General features: G+C 41.7%; 1 protein-coding gene across 1 annotated transcript in view; it reads right to left on the reverse strand.

Moving 5' to 3' along the window:
* The window catches only part of MED13 (mediator complex subunit 13), a 103,091-nt gene that overhangs the window by 43,329 nt on the left and 44,736 nt on the right, over positions 1–15,026 (reverse strand). The window contains exons 4-6 of the mRNA XM_083714985.1: positions 7,026–7,171; positions 3,692–3,889; positions 796–978 (exon numbers count right to left, since the gene is read on the reverse strand). Coding sequence (XP_083571111.1) covers positions 796–978; positions 3,692–3,889; positions 7,026–7,171 — 527 coding nt within the window. The remainder of the gene's footprint in view (positions 1–795; positions 979–3,691; positions 3,890–7,025; positions 7,172–15,026) is intronic.

The raw sequence follows: 15,026 nt of genomic DNA on the forward strand, positions 1-15,026 counted from the left end.
GCAAGTTTCAAAGTATGGAACAAAAGTAAGAGACGATAACTAGGTTCTATCCAGTTTTGAAGCATGCACACCCACCGTGAATGGTCAAACCTACAGACACTTGTGCTCAGAAGTCTGTAGTTTTTATCATGACAGATTGCATGGAGTGCAATCTCGTCTATCTCTCCCGCACATTCCTGCTTTCTACTCTCCAATTTACCATGGAAAACCTCATCAAAGCACCAGGGACTGAGAATGGACAGCAGCATGCACTCAGAAGGTATCCTTTGGATTTCATTGTCTAAGGGTAGGGGTTTGAAAGCACACCTTGCTCAAGATGAGCAGACCTGGGTTTAGTCAGTGCCTTGGGAATCACATCAGCTGCCCCTTTGGTTCCATGATGGAAGAAAGGCAGGATATAAATGTCAAAAAATAATCATGGTATTAACCATTACTTTATGTCAGGGGTCAGCAAACTTTTTCAGCAGGGGGCCGGTCCACTGTCCCTCAGACCTTGTGGGGGGCCAGACTATATTTTGAAAAATAAAAATAAAAATGAACGAATTCCTATGCCCCACAAATAACCCAAAGATGCATTTTAAATAAAAGGACACGCTAATTCCCAGACCGTCTGCAGGCTGGATTTAGAAGGCAATTGGGCCGGATCCTGCCCCCGGGCCTTAGTTTACCTACCCATGCTTTATGTCTTGCTGATGAGAGGCTATTTGGGCAGGGAGAACATGTCAAAACAGTACCTCGCCTTTGTAGATTTTAAGTATGACAAAGCTGATGGATGGGGAATGAGTTATACTCTACCTGTCTGAACCTCTTCTGGGGACGTAGGTGGAGTCAGAGTGACCGAGGACATGGCGGGATCTCTTGTGGAAGCAGGCACTTGATGGACACCCAAGCAGTTGCTTGACCCAGCAGTGCTAGGAACAGGAATGTCTGTCTGAGGAACTAAAACAAAGCATGCCGGGTAGACCATCCGTACACCAGCTAAAAATAAATAAACAAAAAAAGTTGATTACACAGTCCAACCCAGGCACAAAGTACATCACTACCCACTGTAACACAAACTGCTTTTTAAGCCTTGCTTGAAACAAACAAACAAACAAGCAAAAAATCTGACAGGGAGACAATTTGAATTCTCCACCCTCATTTTATCCTCATATGTGAGAGAGGTTGGGTTGAACGGCCACAAACTGGATCAGCATCACCCCATGAGTTTCCTGGCAGAGAAAAGGTCTTCCCACTACACAAGCTGTTTACATCATGACTGATCCTCTCATCAAGGAAACCCAGAAGTAGCTTCTCTGAAAGGCAGCTGTAGGAGAGAGTTTCGAGTATATTCTTGGTTCAAGCAGAGCGAAAAAAGGGCCAAACAAGCCTGGAGAGTGAACTAACTGCACTTGGGACTTGACCCAGAATTTTTGAAAATGTGCAGTTTCTTTTACATCACATATGGGGGCTCTTTAGCAAAGCTTGAAAGCTACCACACTCCACTACACTAAGCAGTATCAATTTCAGCAACTGCTTATTAATAATAACATATGATGCAGTAAGTAACTGTTTACAAGAGGGTCAACATTCCTTAAGGGGCAAATCTGTCAGGGAGTGTTAGCAGTGGATGTGGCCAGAGCCAAGAATGGGAACAAACATCCAATTTTCTAACCCCCCCCCCCAACCTCTGCAACTGCCTTCCTTGTCTCCCTCCTCACCCCAAAGGCTTCAGCAGGCAGACTTGGGAGTAGGGGTGGGAGGAGAGGAGGGAACAGATTGCTCTTGGCCAATATCTGAACCAAGAGCCTGCAGAAGGCTTTTGAAATTAGGTTGAGAGCCTCATGAAAATTAGGTTGGGGTGCAAGTGGCCCACCCCTGCCTTATGACAAGCTGCAGGAAAACTGTTTAATATAACCTGAAAATTGCCAACATCTCCTCTTTCACAGACATCCCAATGAATGACTCAGAAAATTACTAGCATCTCCACTAAGCCCTGTAACACATGGCTTACGGTTCTCTTCAACTATGAAATCTGAAACTATTTCCGCTGTTGCATATAAATCCTTGATGGCCCCAATCATTTTGCCCATGCCTCAATTATTCTTCTGTCCAATGCTGGGCTAAAAGCATGTTACTTGTCAGTGATGCAATATAATTTATCTACCTTTTCTTTTTCTCCACTAAAAGCAGTAAGACTCCTTGTCATCTTCCTCATAAATCCTACTCTAGTTTGTCTTATAATAGTGCCACTCTTCTCAGTGAAAATGCTTTAAATTTCAATCCATCCTACCGCCATTCTTCTTCTTTTTAAAGTTAAATAACAACATACGCTTCATTGTGACTTATAATTCCTCTGACACTCTTAAAGCAAATCGAATTCTCAATTGTTTTCACTCTAGGAGGTCAGTTTTGTAAATTTTGGCAACTAACCTTAATGCTAAAAGAAGCACAATTTCTTATGACTGCTTACAATATTTCCCTTTCCTTCATCTAATAACCTCAAGATAGTACACATGGTTCTCATCCATCAATTTACCTTGTAATGACATTGTGAAGTTTATCAGGCCAAGAGATATAGTGACCAGAACAATGGGTGACTGCTATGCAAGCAGACTTGGGTAGCCAATGTATTATAGCCTTGTAGGACTCCCAGCTCCCACCAGCCCCATGGCCAATGGTCAGAGATTATAGAAACTTTGGTGGGCACCAAATATATAGAGATGTGGGTGTGGGTATATGAATGATGCACCTACCTTCCTCTAAGCCTTCCTTTCCCTTTGCATTACCAACTACAAACTGTTTCCTTTGTTTTAAAATGTTCCATGATCAGATCTGTCTGACATCTTGTGCCCCCACTACAATCCATGCTCTTGGTGTTTGTTGTTTTTACACTTTCTTTCCCTCCATTTGCTCTATTTTACCTTGACATTCTATGTAATAACTTTCTCATAGTTTTAGTGTTCAGTTTTTCAGCAAAGCTTTTGAGTCCTCTTAACCTCACGATTATCTCAAACTATACTAGTTCCCATTTAAACAAAAGCTAGTGGGATATCAGAACTATGACAATTATTTATTAGACATTACTGTTGTGCCTAGCTCTTGCTTAGAAGGAAGAAACAGGAGTCACCAATTTTAACTTTAGCAGCAAGACCTTTTTTAAAACAGGCAATTAACAGCTCCTAAATTGGTGCTCTCCTGTCCCATTCCTGATAAAGATAGCTCATCAGCAATATTTTTAATAACACTGCAACACTTATAGAATCATTTAGTTGATTTAAAGACATAGTCTGATTAAAAGAATGTTTGTTTTAAACAAGGCAACAGCCCAATTTTTTTACATCTCCAACCCCTAGTGTCTGTTCCAATTTACACAAAGATGACCAATAAGAATTGGGGGGGGGGGGGATTGTTACTAAATCTACACTAAGTAAGTTTTCCACAAGTGAAGACCATCTTGACTGTCTGGTGACAAGACATTTATCAGAGAGCGGAGAGCTGCATTAGAAACTTCAAAAATAGTAATTAAATAAAGCAATTTCATTTGTTGGAGGCAGGTGAGGAACTTGTGACCCTCCAGATGTTGCTGGACTAGACAACTCATCACCAATGGCTATGCTGGTTGAGGCTGATGGGAGCTGGGAATCCAACAGTATCTGGAGGGCTACAGTCCCTCCCACCACTGGTTTAGGGATTTAAAAAGCTTTCGTACCAACAAGGACTTCCACAGCAGCGAGAGAGTCATCCTCCCAATCCATTTCTTCTTGCTTTTCTTCCAATCCCTCCTTCAGGTTGGATGTGATAGGATAGAACTGTTTCCATTCCCCAATCAGTTTTTTCGTAGCTGAATCAGACAACTTGAACGACTGTCCAGTGAGTGTACCATTTAATCCAAAGGGACTTAGAATAACTACAAATACAAAGAACAAGGACATTCATCATTCACCAGCACCACCCCAAAAAGATCTATGATGTATACTCAAGGGCTGTTGGTGTGTCAAGGGGCTAAGCTTCCATGTGCAGTAAATTTGCAAAGGAAGTTAAATCTTTTCAAGGATTCCACTATAACATCTCTTTTGCTGGATGGCTAGCCAAAGCCTGTATACCATCACTGCCCCCATGAAGACTCATATTTGAGATCAGTTTCAGTGGATAAGTTAAGCAGCTATTAGAAGCTTTAGGGTGAACATTCCAGTTCAGAATATTTACAAGAATCATTACCAAAGCCTGCAAGGCAGGGCAGAATAAAAAATAGCCAATGTAATTAGTCAATAGCATGGGATGCCATGGGTAGCTCCAACCCTCTCACTGATTTAATCCAAGGGCAATTCAAGGACACATTCCAGTCAGGCAAAAACATTCAAGAAGGCTATGAAGCAGGACTAGACTAGTAGGGGTGTGGCCTTGAGCAAATTCCAGGGGCCAGATTCACCCACGCACCTGGGTCTGAGGTTCCCCAGCACTGTTCTATGCTCATTTTTCTTTGGAAATTTCCAACTAAGGCTAAAAGCTGAATATTGCTTCATATCAAGGGAAGTTCCACTATCTTTCCTTTTTATTTTTTATAAAAATGTTTACATAACACTATTCATAGAGAATATCAGAATGGTTTACAAAAATTATATATAATGCAATGCAAATATATATATATATTTATAAAGTTAAAACCAGAAATCAGCTAAGTTTTATGGAAAGGTATAGTCTTATTTGCCTGGATAGGACACAAAAAAATGTAAGTTTTCAGCAGGTGTTTAAAAGTTCGAACAGAAGGTTCCTGCTCAATCCCTATTGGCAGAGTATTCCATAATACTGGACTCATAACACTAAAGCAGGGGTAGGCAACCTAAAGCCCATGGGCCACAAGCGGCCCATGGGGCTCGTTTAACCAGCCCATGGACCCTCGCCACCCGCTCAGTTGGCTCCCATGCGCCACGCTAAACCAGCGTGGAACAGAGCAGAGACCGCCTTCCGCAACGCTGGCCGGCTTCCCATTGGCTGCAGAAAGCTCCTGCAGCCAATGGGAAGCCATGCACGCCTCCTCCACGCCGGAAGCAGCCAGAAATAGTGTTTGTGCATGTGTGCGTGCGTGCACACTCCGGCCCACCGCAGCATCTGCGGGACCGTGAACCGGGCCAAGTTACAAAAACTTAGCTGACCCCTGCACTAAAGGCTTGGCTTTTTATGACTTAGGAGGCTATTCAGGCATATTACAAGAAAAGAGTGGGCAAAAATCTTGTGCTTTTTTGCTCCCTTCCCGCTTCTCCTGCACACAGAGTTTAAGGCTTTCCATCTTGGTTTGTAGTAAGTGTAAACCATAGTTTCCTGGGAAACAAGGAATGTCAATCATCTTCAGACTACAGCTTGAAATCACAATTTGTGAACAAACCAGTTTGCACAAATCATTTTTCAGGGTTCAGAAAGAATGACAAAGGAGCAGGAGGCTTCTAATCGCAACACATAGTTCAGCATTATGAATAGCCTCTTAACTCTGACAAAGTTTGAAATCTCCACTTAAAAGCACCGTTTTAATTAGCAGGGTAGACTGTGCTCTACTGTGCTGCATGGCAGCAAGGAGCCATCCTCACCTGACGATCTCAGGACAAGGACTTATTGTCCCTCATTAAAATGTATGTGTACTGAAATAGGGTGAGTTATGTAAGAATCAGTGTACCATAACAGCAGATAGAAATTCATCCAAACGTCTGATATAGAAACGCATTGTAAGAGATCAGCAGTAGGGAACAATTTTCTCTAATACAGGAGAGGTGAATGGATTTTTTTTTTTTTAAAGAAACACCAGTAACATCTACTGAAACACAGATTGCAAGCTGCTACATACAGGTTAGGCTCAAGTTATTTTCTTTTCTTTTTTAATAATAGGGAAAACCTGGTAACAAGAGAAGGATGATCTCTAAAAGCATCATAAACTGGTCTATGTTAGGAAAGTTACCCTTCAACAGTTGGCAGCAGCCGACAGACAGCTGAAAAACTGCTGAACATGAGTGTTTTTTTAAACTTGCATGTAGAGGAACCAGTCAAAAAATAAGTTCAGGGTCATTCCAGGAATAAAACATATGAGATCCATTTACTGCCATCAAGAAGTTTTGGGTTTTAGCGCAACATATAGGCATCAACACTGAAGAATCTCGACGCATCCTTAACAAGAATAGCTTATTAGGTTGCATTACAGGAAGCTCCAGTGCCATTTCACACATTGATAAGAGGCAAACACAGGCAAGGCCATCAGGTGTACATCCCAAAAGCTATAGCTAATCAGCGTTTCTTGGCAAGAGTACCTGTACAATACATATTTGCTTCAACTGGCATTAATGTACGATGTGAAATGACACTATGTGAAACGACACGTAGATTAAAAACCACATTTTGCCTATTGTTTACAGCAGCCTCCCCCTACCTCATGCCTTCCTGATGTTCTGGACTACAACTCCCATCCTCTCAGATATGTGACCATGCTGGTTGGAACTGATGAGAGTTGGAATCTAAAACACCTAGAAGGGACCAGGTTAGGGAATACTGAATTGAAGATTCTCATATTTTGTTGGAAGTTCAAAATGGATCTTTCAAGACAGCTATTCCTGACAAAGCTGAGTGTTCAGAATAACTAATAAAAAAGAAAACTAAAATCCAGGAGAGAATCTGCAAACTTATTAAGACATTTTCATCAGTTTTGTGATTAACCTCTACTCCAGGGGTCAGCAACCTTTTTCAGCGGTGGGCCGCTCCACCATCCCTCAGACCTTGTTGGGGGCCGGACTATTTTTTTTGTGGGGGGGGTGAAGGAATTCCTATGCCCCACAAATAACCCAGAGATGCATTTTAAATAAAAGGACACGTTCTACTCATGTAAAAACACGCTGATTCCCAGACTGGATTGAAAAGGCGATTGGGCTGCATCCGGCCCCCGGGCCTTAGGTTGCCTGCCCCTGTTCAACTCCCTCTTGCTACGAAGCCTTCATTTAGATAACAGAAAACAGTCTGTCCAAAAAGGACACAATTAATCTCTGGAGTCAATCAAAGAAACCTACCTTGGAAAGGGCTGTTAGACTGCTGGGCCAGGGTGAGATGTTCTTCACTAACAAAGTACACAGGTTGGTGCTGGTTGATTTCCACGCTGGTACAAACATTGCTGTCCCCGTGCAAGAAGAAGGTGAAGGAGCAGGACAAATGTTCACTAAGAAAGAAGCAGAAGGAAATCAAGGTGATTGGTCCAAGCAGGCATCCCAAGAAAATAAAAAGTGCAATATTTCTTTATGAACTGCCTAAGTAAGTTCTCTGTGCAGCTTACAGTAAGAAAGAAAAAGACACATAAATACATTATAAACACATAAATACAGTATAAAAATAATCCCTCATTCACATCACTGAAGTTAAAATACAGATATAAAAATTGAGAGGCCCTTCAAAAGATTATTTGAATGTAGAAAAGAAAGGATTTTTTGGGGGGGGGTAGGAATACATTCCCAACTCAAAATGGGGGGACTATATTTTTGTCCTGCCCCAAACGAGTGGTCAGGAATCCCTTAGTCAAACCAGTATCATCAGCATTCCACACCATACACATCAAGTGATGAGCAAGATCACACCTTTTGATGCAGACCAGAGATAAAGAACCTATTGTTCTCTAGCTGTTGTTGGCCTACAACTCCCATCATCCATAGCCACTGGTCACACCAGTTGGCATTGCTGGTTGCTGGAGTCCAACAACATCTGGAGGATCGTAGGTTCCCCATCCCTGATGTAGACATTCCCATCCTCTACTGCACAGAGCAGAAACTGGAGGCCCCAGGACCAAATCAAGCCCTCTTAATACCAGTCCTCACTTCCCAGTTAAAAAAATCACAGACCAGAAGAATGTGTGGAGAAGCAGTTTACCAGTGGCTACAGCAACCGGACTTTGCTGGGTCCATTTCATAGGCACCAGCTGAACACAGTTAGTTACTGACTGAGGCAATGCAACACACTTGTTCATACAGCATGATACGTTATCACCACAAGCTAGCACAGAAAGGACTAAGTGCAGCTGGTACCTTGTGTCCTTAGCCAATAGACTTTGCAGAAACATTTGAGATAAATTTCTTTCAAGATTTAAAAAGGTCCACAGTTCCCATTTGTAAAAGGGATTAAGTTGTTTAAGACCACCAATTGTGTCTTTAGTCTTAAAAATTTCAGAGCTAACAAGAAAATGAGTGCAACAGCACCTCAGAAAGTGGAAGAATATAAACTACAACACTTTGGGGAAAGGTATATTTAACCAGGCTGTTTAAATTAATCTATTTGTTTACACTCCATTATCTTCAAGGACTAATGAGCATTTCGGAAAACAAAAGGTCTTGACTAAGGATTCAGACACTCTTCTCTTCAATTAAGTTGTAAGAGACTTAATGCATATGCTCCAAGGCATCCTTGGCAATCTTCAAACAAAAACCTGCAAAGTAACTCATTCTTAACTGTCCTTAAGTAAACAAAAGCCTGGAAAATTCAGCACATGCATCAGGAACTTTAAATCCACCTGTACAGCTGCCGCCACCTCCAACACACACTTGTATAGTTGACTGAAAGGAACAATTTAATAAAGAAAGATCATGTTGGTACTGCCTACATGATAAATAGGCTTAACATGGGAAACCTAGATATACCAGGGACAAAGGTTTAACTATCTTCTCAAGACCATTTCACATATTACAAAGATGTTGGTAACCAAAGATACTCTCTGCCAAGAGGCAGCAGACATTCACAACTACGGAGCAAGTACACAGTTCATTTTAGATGCTTTACACTTTATATGGCTGGGGGAAGCTTTACACATTATGTTTTGGAAGTAAATTAAAACAGTCATCAATAATACCAAATCATATTCAGTAGGCACCTAAAAACATAACCAAACTGGAGGAAGCCCCTATCTGTGGACATATATATAGTAGAAACTTAATTAATGCTCTGTTAATATGGCTTCCCACAAAGAATCCTGAGGATTGCAATTAACAAAGGATGCTGAGAATTCTTCATTAGACCTCCTCACCCTACCTCTGGCCTTGTACAAGTAACATTGACAGGGGAGCAGGAATGATTATCGTATGAATATAATGATTGTTATATCAATTTAATGGTGCAATTCTATATATGCTTACCTAGAAGACAGCTACATTGAATTCAATGGGGAGGGACTACAGCACAATGACAGAGCACATGCTTTGGATGTAGAAGGTCCCAGGTTCAATCCAGTTAAAAAGGACCAGATAGCAGCTGAGGGGAAAGACTCATCTTTGGCTAAGACCCTGGAGAGCTGCTCCCAGACAGAGTATACATTACTGGGTTAAATAGGCAAACGGTCTGATCTCATACATAGAACCACAGGGAGTTGTTTTGTAACAGGATATTTATTCTCAAGTATGCATGCATAGGACTGCCGCTTGTTACATACATGTGCTCTTGGTATCAGTTAAAAAGGTAAAGGTAAAGGTACCCCTGCCCGTACGGGCCAGTCTTGTCAGACTCTGGGGTTGTGCGCCCATCTCACTCAAGAGGCCAGGGGCCAGCACTGTCCGGAGACACTTCCGGGTCACGTGGCCAGCGTGACATCGCTGCTCTGGCGAGCCAGAGCCACACACGGAAACGCCGTTTACCTTCCCACTGGTAAGCGGTCCCTATTTATCTACTTGCACCCGGAGGTGCTTTCGAACTGCTAGGTTGGCAGGCGCTGGGACCGAGCAGCGGGAGCGCACCCCGCCGCAGGGATTCGAACCGCCGACCTTTCGATCGGCAAGTCCTAGGCGCTGAGGCTTTAACCCACAGCGCCACCTGCGTCCCTTAGATCAGTTACCTATCTATAAAATGGCAATAGGGACTTCTCTACAGAGGTAAATGAGAAGCATCAGAAAGTGAGGATCATAAATCACTGTGTACACCAAGTGTGTTGATGAGAAAGTCAAAACAAAAGAGCTTTGTTCTCAAATCTGAAATGTAATGCCCTGGAAATGGAAATGTGCACACAAGAACTAGGGGAAATGTTTTGTTTTTGAAACTGGAATTAAAAACATCCTGAATGGAGGGGAGGGGGAATCACCAGCCAGAGTGTCTTAAAGACTTACAACTTTAAAAAAGTAACACTATTTTTGTTCCAGATCTTTACTCGTTTTCACAGGGGGGGGGAAAGTTTTGTGTGAGTGCTATGACCAGAACTCACTCTCCTTCTTTACCTATATCAAGGGTTCTCCTAACAAGTAATGAAACTACACATTTATACACAGAGAGAGACAGAGAAAACATTAATTTCTTTCTCTCACACACATCCTTCTTGCTTGGTGGCAGGGCAGAGGGATCACAAGTACCAGTACTACAAAGGAAGGATTTTGGTGATTTACAATTAGCATTCAGAGATCTAAAAATTGAGAGATAAAAAAATAGCATTTCCATACCCTCTCAATAAAGCCTCTCAGTAAATGGTACAAATCCTATATTTATAGAACTAACACAAAAAAATATAAGAAAAATCAAAGCTATATGGGAGAGCTGAATTTTAGTCAGTCCCAAATCACTTTCACGCACACAGCTCAGACCCTGGAGCTATTACTCCATCCAATGACAGCTTGAAACTGAAACCTTGATTTCTCCTCTCTCTCACCTAGCAAAAGCAGGAGAAGATGGCATATTTAATTAGGAAATTAAGCTCAGTAGGCAAGTGCTAAGATTCAACAGCACCCATTTCCTTGCAATTGCAGCAGGTAATGTACCTAATTTGTGTTTGGGTTGCAATGATGCCTATTTGACCAAAATTCTAAAAGCCATGCTAGTTCCTCAAACGCACGTGCACGTACACACACACACACACACACACACACACAGGGCAAGCGGTTTCACATCTATCATGGAAAGAGATATCACATGAAACCCCACCTCTAAATCAAAGACATCAGAAATTAGGAGTGTGTTCAAATCACCAGTCAAACATAAAAGCTACTGTTTTATGTTTTGTGTTGGGTCCTTCCCTTCTGTGCCATTCATATGCTACAGCTCTCAACTGTCATGTCAATAATGGTTTATCATTATCCCTTATAGTATTAAACTCTGGGGGGGGATACCCCAAACACTGACAAAAGCAGAGAAATCACCGCATAGTCAAGATGTTGTCCTTACGTCAGGGGCAGTCTGTGCTGGATCTTCCAGCACTAGCTCAGAACACTTCCAGCACTCATTTTCAGCTGGGCGTGTGCCAGTTCTTATGCAGCTGCATCAAACAACTTTCACAGTTTAGCTCAGACAACTGAAAAAACTAAACTGAGCAGATTTATTAGCACTAAAAAAAAGCAAGCAAACAAACAAGCAAAAACCCCAGCAAACCTGGCAAGACCCAAAATCACAATTCAATGAAGCTGCTGTGTTCAAATAATTAGGGAGGTTACCTAGCTCTTTTGAGAAAGCTGCAAATCTAAGAGGCAGGTGCTACCTCGGTAAGGCATGATAGAACTGTTTTTGAAGAGAAACAGCCTAAAAAATAATTAAAAGTGGGAAGCATAGCCCCAAAGGAATGCACTCTGTGCTACCAGACAGGCATTCACAGGAGATCATCAGAATGAAAACAAGATCATAAGAATATACGAGCCCTGCTGGATCAGAAGGAAAAAATGCCTATCAAGTTCAGCATACTGTTCTCACTGTGGCCAAGCAGAGCACAGCAGTATTCTCCTGCTTGTAATCTCAGTAGCAGGTATTCAGTTAATAGTGTGCCAGCAACTTCCATCAAGCGTACTATATTTACCAATATTTTCTACATCTAAGCGAGGGCAGAATCACACACACAAGACGAGGTTCACAGTTTAGCAGGCTTAGCTTTTTCACCATGGGTGGCACTCAATGTTAGTCATACTCATTGAAATCAATGGTCTGCACTCTCTATTACATAGCTGGATATCACCTAATGGGTATAATCCAAATTAAAGTACTTTGAAGTCCCAATAATTTCAATGGGAGAGATTAAAGCAGCTGCTAAATACTTCTACTGACGGCAATGGAGCACAGAAGTACTTTTGAGCAGGTGTGTGCAGCAACTGAACTTCCAACATTCACTGTCTTATTAGCATCGCAGCAAATTCTTTAATTGGGTCTTCCATATCTTTAATTTTTTTTATTTAAAAAAATCCAAGCAGTGTGTCATGTTAAGAGAAGAAATATCACTCAGTAGCTATCACACATTTCTGCAATCAAGAAGCTGAATTTTGGTTACCTGTTTCAGGTTGCCTGTTTCAATTCAGAAACCATTTTGCTTAACAAAATAAAGAACAATGAGAAACACACAGTTGCCACCAGGGGAAAAAGCATAAATTAAAAAAGAGAGGTGACCGTAGAGTTATTGAAGAAGTTCCAGAAATGAGCTCCTGCCTTGCATGCGGAAGGTTCCGAAGTTCAATCCCTAGCACCTCCACTAGCTGTGCTGGTGCCAGTCAGTACAAACCTAGCAATCCACAGGCAGCCAACAGACCAGCTGCAGAGCAGTCAATAATATATGTGCTTGGACTGCACTTGATTCATCTTTTTCCCCTGCAAAAATCAAGGGCATTTTAACCAGGGCTGGATTTAGCAAACAGGCTAACACTAGCCTAAGACTGCAATTTTCGTAATACAGACCAGTGCAGTCTGCTCATTTTTCCCTCAAAAATTGCCAGTTAAAGGAGCCCTTCTCCATGACCTCACCTGACCTAAGGCTCATGACTTTCATAATACAGTACTGGTTGTGATTATGATGCCAGTACTGAAGGGGGAAATGGTTTATCAAGTGGTTTGCTGAGACCTGCGGGAATTTTTATGTGCACTGAGCAAGACAAACAAGTAGTCTGATTTGGTATACACAACATATCCAAACTGCAACATGGAAACAAAGCTTAAGGAGAAGCATGTCCTTCTACACAAAATATTAAAATGTTACCTAGGAAGTAGTTAACAGTTAAGTATGCATTATTTTTTTCATAACTATAGTATTTATATGTTTGACAGGAATTATTTTATGGAATGTATCAAAGGACGAAAAGCAAACAAACTAGTACTAGAAACGATCACTAAAGTTGCTGTCCTATACAAGTCCTATGGAACTTAAAGTGGCTTATGGCTGAGCAGACCTGTATAGGGTTACAGTATTATTGTATAGGAATTTACAGGACTTGCATAGGACTGCACTGTTATTGTTGCAGTATTAAGATCTGCACAGGACAATCTGTAGGGGTTCACAGATACAAAACAGAGGAATTTTCTGTATCTTGTAGTAATTAAGCAAATCTTAAAGGATACACATGCTTTGATGATTGTGGAGAAGTCCTTGTTGACAGAGAGAAAAACACACAACATTGTATTAAAAGTTTGTTTTCACAAGACCACTTGCTAGCTTTATCTTATATACTAATGATTTCATATGCCCATCTTCCTTAACCAACTGGTAATAGCAGACCATAGACTGGAACTTTCCATTCTCAGAATTTTTCCAGAAAAGAGCATGGAGTTCTACTGCTGGATCTTTTTAAACACACTCAATAAAGCCATTCTAGAAACCTATAAATTATTTCTTTGACCTGTGATCCTATTAATTTAACAATAGACTCTGTTATCTCCTTGCAATCTCAAAGGCCAACCACATAGAATATGTCAAACTAAAAGGAGCCATATGTTGTTCTTTGCATTTGTCTGTCTTGAGAGGCAATGGAATCATAGAATCATAGAATCATAGAGTTGGAAGAGACCACAAGGGCCATCGAGTCCAACCCCCTGCCAAGCAGGAAACACCATCAGAGCACTCCTGACATATGGTTGTCAAGCCTCTGCTTAAAGACCTCCAAAGAAGGAGACTCCACCACACTCCTTGGCAGCAAATTCCACTGCAGAACAGCTCTTACTGGAGCACGCCTCTGGGGATAAAGTCAAACCACTGCATTAGCAGCACCTAAGTGACTTTCCCAGTGCACAACTCATACATATACACAGTATGTATGGGGAGGTCCAGAGCTGCCTGGACAACCAGACCTCCCTCTCAGCCGCACTGGTCCAAAGGAAAGCAGAGCACCTGCTTGACTGCAGTAGCTGTGGGAGGAAAGAGGTGTACAAGGCATCATTCAACCATCTTAGGAACTCCACTCTGGATTTGTGCAGGGTTTGCTCCTTAGCATTTGCTTCTCCTGAAGATATCCAAAAGACAGGGGAGGTTTAGGTTGAGTTTTCCTTCTCCTAGATGGGCTACCTTCCTAGGTTGATAAGCCCCATCTGCCCCTGATTTCCCTCTACAGCACATACAGAAACCGCCTTCTTGACTGTTGGACCCATGATTGACCTCAATCTGCCAGAGCCTGCCTTCACATGCAGTAGATGTTCCTAAATCACCAAAGATTTGAGACTCTTCGGCTACCCTCATCTTGTTTATTTAGGGCTGTTCTGAATTTCCTGGACATAGGCGGGATTTGCCCTCCAACAATGGCGTCCGGGTGGAATTTTCTAGCACCCCCGGGGGAAAAAGCTCCACAACTTTATCACTTTTTAAAATATGGAAACCCTAGTTTAGTCAGCTAGTCAAAGTCATTTACCATGGTGTGGCACAGTCACATGGTGACAGCTTCCAGGAGTCACAAGTGAGAGCAGGGTGCAGGGCTGGGGACCACAGCTTATGCAATAATAGGGTAATAATGTTAAGATATAATGGAAGCTGGGAGAAGTATGGAATCTGGGGTGCCCCACTACCACAATATTATATATGCTTCCTTCAATTTATAATTTGCAGCTTCATTTCATAAGATAGACATTACATGAATGTGCAGAAGTATTGTCCTATCTGCATAAAACGTAGGTATGCATAGGCAAGTTGTGCTAACAAGCTTAATTTACAAAACAAGCAAGCAAAAGTCTTGTGCTAAATGTACTCACATAGCTCACCTCTAATTCCATCACAACCAAATGCTCCCAACAGAGCTCAGTTTCTAAAATGCATTGTTGCATAACTCAAGTGACATAATGGGTAACATAAGAGCTAAATAAAACAGTTTCAACGTTGTAAT

The sequence above is a fragment of the Podarcis gaigeae genome (assembly GCF_964106915.1).
Source record: "Podarcis gaigeae genome assembly, chromosome: 15".
NCBI classification, from domain to species: domain Eukaryota; kingdom Metazoa; phylum Chordata; class Lepidosauria; order Squamata; family Lacertidae; genus Podarcis; species Podarcis gaigeae.